We start from the raw sequence: 7,884 nt of genomic DNA on the forward strand, positions 1-7,884 counted from the left end.
AAAAAAATAATTTATTAATAATATTATCAATAATTTTAAGCACAACCATAGTTATTATCTTATCATCATCGCCTCATCCGTCACTTCTATCTCAATTTTTTCATGCTATTGTCAATATTACAATCACAATTACTTTTATTTTAATACTATTAATCACTAAAAATATTTTATTATTATCATATTTTATATATCATTACTCACCAAACATCATAAAAAAATCTATGAAAAATATTTTTAGTCTAGTGAAAAAATATTATATGTACGTGACTTTGTATTTTGCTAAAAACTCTTGTGAGAGCAATGCAGTTTCATAAATTATTTTATTATCAAAACATAACATTAGAAAAGGATATTTTACTTTAAGGAAAGCAATTTATTTTGGATCTAATTTTTCCCACTTGAATCAAATTTTAAGGACTCATCATCTAATGATGAAAACATTGTTTTATGCTAATGATAGTTTCAACTTAAAACTTGACACAACACGAAGCAGGATTGAAATCAAAGGACATGACATAGGAGATAAATGTAAACGTGTCCTAAGCCTCCATTCAGTTAAATTGAAGATCAAAATCTTCAATCATTGAAGGATCTTATCTTTTCTTCCCCCTTTTGGCACAAAAAGATGTCGTCTTGGATACTCTAGAACAGGTTCGGAGTGCATGTACATGTTAATAATTGATGGAAAAAACTGCAATATTATTACTATCATTAGTATACACCAAGGACTAATCCTTTGCATTTTTTTTCCTGGTTTTGTTAAAACCTCTATCGAGCCCTGGTCGCGCGTGAGTGGGGATGATGGCCACCCTCACCGGTCTCTCAGTCCTGTTTTTTAATGTCTAGATGTCACGTGAAATAATACTCATTAATTTTACGCAAATTATAATATTTCAAAATAAATAAATGTAGATGGAGTTTAATTTCATATTAGTCTTAACAAGACAAGAGACCTCATTAATTAGATTATGTTTTTACTTGGCACGTGTTCTTTCAAGCGTATCGCAATTTTTTTAGTAACATTATACTGTTACTAGCCATAGTCAGCCCATGCTAATTTCACGTTTTGCACATTTGGAGGCTAGATCACGCGCGTACAGAGAGTGTTACAGGCGATTATGTAACAGGGACCTACGCGTGTATGCCACGTAGAGTTAAAAGGCAAGGTGGGGGAGGTCAGTCCGTTTGGGCGGCTTAAAGCCTCCCTGTCACCATTAATATCCAAGGGGGGTCCGTCACATTGTCTGCGATGCCAATTTTACCACCCGTCAAGATTTTTGAAACGCGTGGATAAACAGGTTTTTTCTGGTGCAAGAGATAAGGATATGGTGTCAACCAGGTGTATGTTACCGCTAGCAAGAGTCCAATCCAAAAGGTTGATGATGGTGGGAAAGATTAGACAAGGGCAACAGCTTGCTTACTCAGTAATTCCAAGCTCCGTTTGTCGTTGGCTTCTAAAAGTCATTATCCTCGGTCCTTACAGGCCACATCGAGTTGAAATCCGATCGAGGGGGGAAGGTGAAAAATAAAATATTTGAGATATGCATAGATTGATGATCAGGGTATTTGATCTCGAGGGGCAAGGTCGCTTCGATGTTAAGCTATCTAGATTTTTAGCTTTCCTCGAGCTGCTTCAAGTTTATCAACCAGCCTGTACATGTAGATGGAGTAATTGTGCTTCCCTGTCACATCTTTCTTTGATATAAAAAAAAAAAAATGGAAGGAAGAAAAAGCATCGATGAATGGACGTCATGCCTAACCCCGGAGTCCTTCACAGATTAAGGAAACATAATTAAACAGCATGCATGAATCTTCGAGGGATTATTATTAGTCACAAACATCTTAAGATGGAATCATTCATGCAGTCTGAAAGCCTTAAAAAAACCTTTTGTTTATGGACGCCTTAGCAACTCCTTTTTCTTTCTTTTATTTCGGCACTCTTTCAGAGCAAAGTACTTAAAACCAATTGCATCGGCAAGAATACCACGTCTGACGAGCTATCATCGAGGATGGGGAAATAACTGGCCGAAAATTACTGGAACAAAAGAATTAGTATGAAAATAAAATGAAAGTCACATGCCAACACCAGCGATAATGATGATCCAATATTTGAGCTCGAAACGTAAAGATTTCTTGATATTTTCCATATAAAAATCCACCTATCAAGAAAATTCGGGAACAGCGAGGCAGCGTCGAGGATAGCTGATCAAACTTTCCACGATGGCTCGTTCACTTTGCCATTATACACGACAAAACCTTGTTACAAGCTTACAAACATTATTTAATCTCTGAAAAATGCAGCACTAGGGAGTTGATAGTCGAGAATACCACTTCCCCTGCTTGGTACAGGAGAAGGATAAATATAATAAAAAAAACACGAGAAAAACAAAAGTGAGGAAATTCTTATAACTTTATAATGGTATAGATATTATTTTCCATCTTCTTTTCATATCTATCTTTTTACAATTTTTGTCCGGTATTGTTTTCATAGCATGGTTGTTGCATGTTAAGGTAGTTTTTTTTTTTTGAAATATATTAAATATATATTTTATTTTTTAAAATTTATTTTTGACATTAACATATCAAAAAGATAAAAAATACTAAAATATTAATTAAAAAATAAATCTTATGAAAAGCACGATTGGATCACAAAGATAAACAACACTAAAAATGATCTCCTAGATATTTTTTTAATTGAATAGATTAAAAAATATTTATCTTTTTGTATTTTAAAAGATTTTATAATTATACAAGTTACATTTATTAAATTTAATCTTGGTAAGTCCACCTGGGTTAGGTTTTAAAAAATTCAATTTGAAGTGACTGGTTTACTTAATGGAATAACTTGCAATCTATAACCTGATTTTTTTTTGTTAAATCTCTTTCTTTAAAATAAAATTATTTTAATTAACTTGGATTAACATGAATTAACTCATTTAGTTTATGATTTGAGTCATTTGTTTTAATTAAAATTGTTTTAATTAACTTGGATTAACCAGATAGTAAATAATGGATTTATTAACTTTTGTACAACTAACATGTATTATATAGTAAAGATATATCCTGCTAAAATTATATACAACTTTTATTCTGTAAAATAAGATTTATTTTTTTATTTTTGTATAAAAAAAATACTCCAACATCTCAATATAATATTTTATTGTTAGTTTTTATTTTATTTAAGTAAATCAAACCAAATTGAAACAACAAAATTTGTCTTTCTTCTCTTTTGTATTTCATCTCATCATCCTTTTTTTTCTAGAGATTTATCTCTATTTATGCAAAATCAAATATATCTCACTTTGGATGAAGAGACAAGAAACACTAAATAATTAAGCACGAAAGTTTATTCTTTTAGAGAATATCATTCTTCAACATTATAAATTTAAAACTTAAATTAAAAAATCATCCTATAAATCAAAATATTTCATTTACCAAATCAAAAATAAATTTTAGAAAATATTTTGATATGAACACAAAATTAGAATTTGAAATTACAAAAGTGAATGCCTAATAATTATGATTAAAGCCTCAGAAACTATGATGTGATTTGAAAATAGGAATCAACACCATTTCAATATGCATTTTTTTTAATCCTTTTGATGTAATCCCTTCAATCCCTATATATAAATCATTTATCTCAATATTGATTTTCATGAGTCTAAAATCTTGGAGTAAAAATCTTACTTGGATCCAACATCTATACTTAGTTAAATATTTATCAGTCAAATGCTCATATTTAATTAATCATTTATGAGTCCAACACCTATAGTTAGTTAAGCATTTTTAACATTAGGACAAATCATCTAACCTTAACAAGGTTTATAAGGATTTCACTTTCTTGGAATCGAGAAGAGATGCCATTTGTAAGTGTTCTTTTATTAGGTTGGATGTATCTATTATGGATTGTTAATAAGCCTCCATATTAGAAGTTGCATTGAAAAGCTTCAGATTTAATCCACAAAGGAGCTTATAGCTATTGTTTTTAGGAGAACAAAACATTTTTATTGAGTTGATGTGGATCATATACTATTCCTATAGAGATGTGCGGTCACACTATGGAGACCACATTAATCATTTTCAATGCAAATTATTATACAACACTAGGGAAACATTCATTTCTTTCAAAATAAATGTGCAATCGTATTAGAAAGAGTGAGTCCATTCTACCATTAAAAGGTTGAAGGGCTTGTACCGTAAGGAGAACATATTCATCCTCATTGTTGAGATAATGTTTATCCTGTCCTTAGAAAGATATGTGATTATATTAGGAATACTATGTCAATTCCTTCCATGGTAAATTGTTTTGTAGCATTAAAAAAATGATAATTCTTTCCAAAATAAATGTGTTATTGCACTAGAAATAATGAGTCCATCCTATCATTGGAAGGTCGGGAGGCTTGTGTCATAAGGAGAACTTGAAGAGTGGAAAGCTTACTTTGAACAATTTAATTCATACACAAGAAACTTACATTCTTAGTCATTGATTGTAATACATTTTTATCTTCCTTTGAGGAATAATAAACCAAAATAATATTTTAAAGTCTCGGCCCTAAAGAGAGGAGATAATGACATTTATTTAATAGATGTTTTCTAGGTAATTGCTAAAAAGATTTCTCATATATCAACATAATTCTTTGGATTGTTGTGAAAATAAGACTAGCAAGGGATAATCTACCCTGCCAGGTTTATAAACTTGAATAAAGTCCTCGACTTGGAATAACTCTTGAAGTTGCTGAAACATTTTCAAAACCTTAAGGCTCCAACTTTAATGGTAATTAGGGATGATAATAGCTTGATTTTTGAAAGAATAACCAATGGTTTTTCGATCATTTCTTGTGAATGGTGTCATTGATGAGATCCAAATTTATCCCCGGGCTTGTAAGCTAAATTGATATTTGGAATATTCAGTTAATCTCTTGATTTGATAATATGATCTATTATTTTTAAGCTAGGTGGCTGATGGATCATGTTTGATATCTGTAAAAAATAATTTTTTTTTACTGGAGAATAAATGAGTATCGTTTAAGATAAAAAATAGTTATAATTTAGAAAAAATCATAAAAATAAATATGCTTTTCATAATGAAGAAAAACTGAACCTAAGGTATCTCTTATATATATAGTCTATAAGTACTTTTTATTGAAGAGAAAGGATTAAAGTATCAATAAAATATCTTTGATTTATTATAATAAAATATTATTAACTTATATTTTAAATAAAGAGTTTAAGATTATTTGAAGTTATAAAAAACACGAGTTTAATTTTTGATTGAATTTAGATATAATAGATATAATAATTCACTGAATATATATATATATATATATATATATATATATATGAACTCAACACTTGATTAAGTCTAGAAATAATGAATTGTTACTCTGTCTTTAATCATTCTTTTTAAAAGACAGATTCAAACAAAAACAATAAATGCTGATATATCATGCTGATCTATCGGAAACTATTGCAATATTTAACAAAAACGAGTCTAGCCAGCCAGCAAAGAAAGCTTTTTGAATGAGCAATTTGCATAGAGAATTAACGAAGCAGAAGCAGGACATCCAAGTAGTTGAATTACAGGTCCACACTGATTTGCATAAAATAAGCAGAGCCACATCATGTACTTTCTCGATGGTGGTATTAACATCTCTTGAGTTGTGATTCCACACAATTCAAAAGGGCATATCTGTCACGAGACTACAAAAAAAAAAAGTCCAAAAAGAAATGTTTGATACGCGTCTCTATGAGGCCCATATTCTTCCTCGCCATAACCGACCTTTCAATCCCTTCAAATCCCCCCCCATCTCTCTCTTCACTAGCACCCAACCCCAACCTTTCTCTCTTCTTTCTCTCTCAAAACTAAAACGAGAAACCCTCACAACAGCTCAAGAGTTCTTCGATTCCGAATTCTTGAAAAGCAAAAAAAATCATCAAGAAATGGCTCAAAGAGCAGAGAAAGAAGAGACCGAGTTCAAGGTACCAGAAACCTTGACTTCATGTATCAATAATTGTGGAGTTACGGGTAATCCTGCAACTAACAACATGTGTCAGAAATGTTTCAACGCGACCACCAGCACGTCTAATTCTTCTTCCTCTTCCACCGCCACTAGCATGACGTTTGCAGCAACAGCAACCAGCGTATCTAACAACGAGATCTTAAAATTCACCGGCGAGAAGTCGGCGAGATCCAGCATATCTCGTTCGCTGGTGAAAGATCCACAAAAGTCACCTGAAAAAGCATCGGATAAAGAAAGATCCTGTGCTTCTCATGTGGCGAAGAAAGAGGTGAACAGGTGCTCAGGGTGCCGAAGAAGGGTGGGATTGACTGGATTCCGGTGTCGGTGTGGGGAGCTGTTTTGCTGGGAGCATCGGTACTCAGATCGACATGATTGTAGCTACGATTACAAAACTGCAGGTCGCGAAGCTATCGCGAGAGAGAATCCTGTTGTTAAAGCTGCCAAAATTGTTAGAGTTTGAATCAAGAAAAAAGACGTGCATTTCAGGGTGATCGATTCTCTCGATACAAACCAAAGAGATCTCGACCGAGTACGTTCTACCAAGAGATATCGTTGAATCATCATGGGTTTCAAGATTATCAAGAAGTTTAAACACCGAGATCAAGATCAAATTCTTCGTGTTGTTGGATCAATCTATAGATTTTCATTCACTTTTTTTTACTTTTTTTTTAGAAATTAAAGATTAATATTATTAATATTATGATGCTTATTATTGTGCTTGATGTTTTTGTTTTTGTTTTTGTTAGAGCTTGGATTGGACATGATTGTTTCTGGAAAGTCGATGATGGCAATGTCATGTGAATGTAAATTGGGGTGAAAACGTGAGGGCTTTTATGTCAATTTATTTTACATGTGGACTTGGAATTTGCAGTTGTAAGGTTTGGAAAGTTCTGGGCCCCACGTGTAATGACATGTGTTGTTGTGTTCTTTTAATATATCGTGAGATTTTAATAAGCCAGTGGGGGTAGTGGCAAAATAGCGTGATAAGTTTACTTTAGTTGACACTTGACATGATTGGCATTGTGAAAAGCAAGAAAAAAGGCTGTGAGGTGGAGTTGGGCGTGACGGGGACATTTGCGCAAGTTGTTGTGTTTGTTTGCCAAATAATATTGAGGTGTTGAGATCTCGAGAAGAAGTAATGATCGGATGGCTGTGGTTGATTGGCTTGTAACTGACTTCATGGAGGCGCGGGTACAGGATGGAATGGACTAGGAATTAGAGCCCAAATTGTTTTTTTTTATTTTTTGGGGGGGTTGGCGGGGTAGGTGTCCTTTCGATGCCCTGTAAAGCTGTCCAGAATATAAACCAATAAGAATGTCACATTTGCTATTGGCTCTGGTGGTGACGATTTTTTATTTATTTTTTAGTTTGGTTGCGGGAGGATATTCTATGATGGCTATGAGTCCGGTGGGGTTTGCCTCTCACCAAAACCCCGTAAGTGTCCTGGAGGAGATTGCATCTAGTGATGAGATTTAAAATGCTTTTCGATGGACAGAAATATTGTTTTTCTTTCTTGATATATTAATATCAAAACCACAAAAATATATTAGAGATGATACATATAATTCTTGAGTTGACTTTCAATGATATATATATATTATGATTTTTCTATTCATGCTTTAGTTCTTTTATTATAATAAGTGGACTTGCAATTGAGTTTAAAGTTTTATTTCGGTTGGTTTTATATTAGCCTCTTATGATATTAAAAATAAATTTTAATATTAAATTAATGTTTGGTTTGTAAAAGAAAAATTCAATTTATTTATTTAAACAAGCTAAAATTTAAAAAAACTCAATATATTTATCTTACTTTTCTACTCAATTTTTAGTTGAATCAACATATTTATTATTATTAATGATATAT

At 32.1% G+C, this 7,884-nt stretch overlaps 1 protein-coding gene across 1 annotated transcript; it reads left to right on the forward strand.

Annotated features, from left to right (window-relative positions):
- Positions 1-5,788: 5,788 nt before the first annotated feature.
- Positions 5,789-6,974, forward strand: LOC105113041 (zinc finger A20 and AN1 domain-containing stress-associated protein 5-like). The gene has a single exon (XM_011009033.1). It carries the CDS (start codon positions 5,941-5,943, stop codon positions 6,478-6,480), a length of 540 nt encoding a protein of 179 aa, XP_011007335.1. The 5' UTR covers positions 5,789-5,940; the 3' UTR covers positions 6,481-6,974.
- The last annotated feature ends 910 nt before the right edge of the window (positions 6,975-7,884 follow it).

The sequence above is a fragment of the Populus euphratica genome, unplaced genomic scaffold (genome assembly GCF_000495115.2).
Source record: "Populus euphratica unplaced genomic scaffold, PopEup_1.0 scaffold385.1, whole genome shotgun sequence".
Lineage (NCBI taxonomy): Eukaryota > Viridiplantae > Streptophyta > Magnoliopsida > Malpighiales > Salicaceae > Populus > Populus euphratica.

Coding starts and splice junctions, on each gene's coding strand:
- LOC105113041 (XM_011009033.1), top strand. CDS start 5,941: ATGGCTCAAAGAGCAGAGAAAGAAGAGACCGAGTTCAAGGTACCAGAA.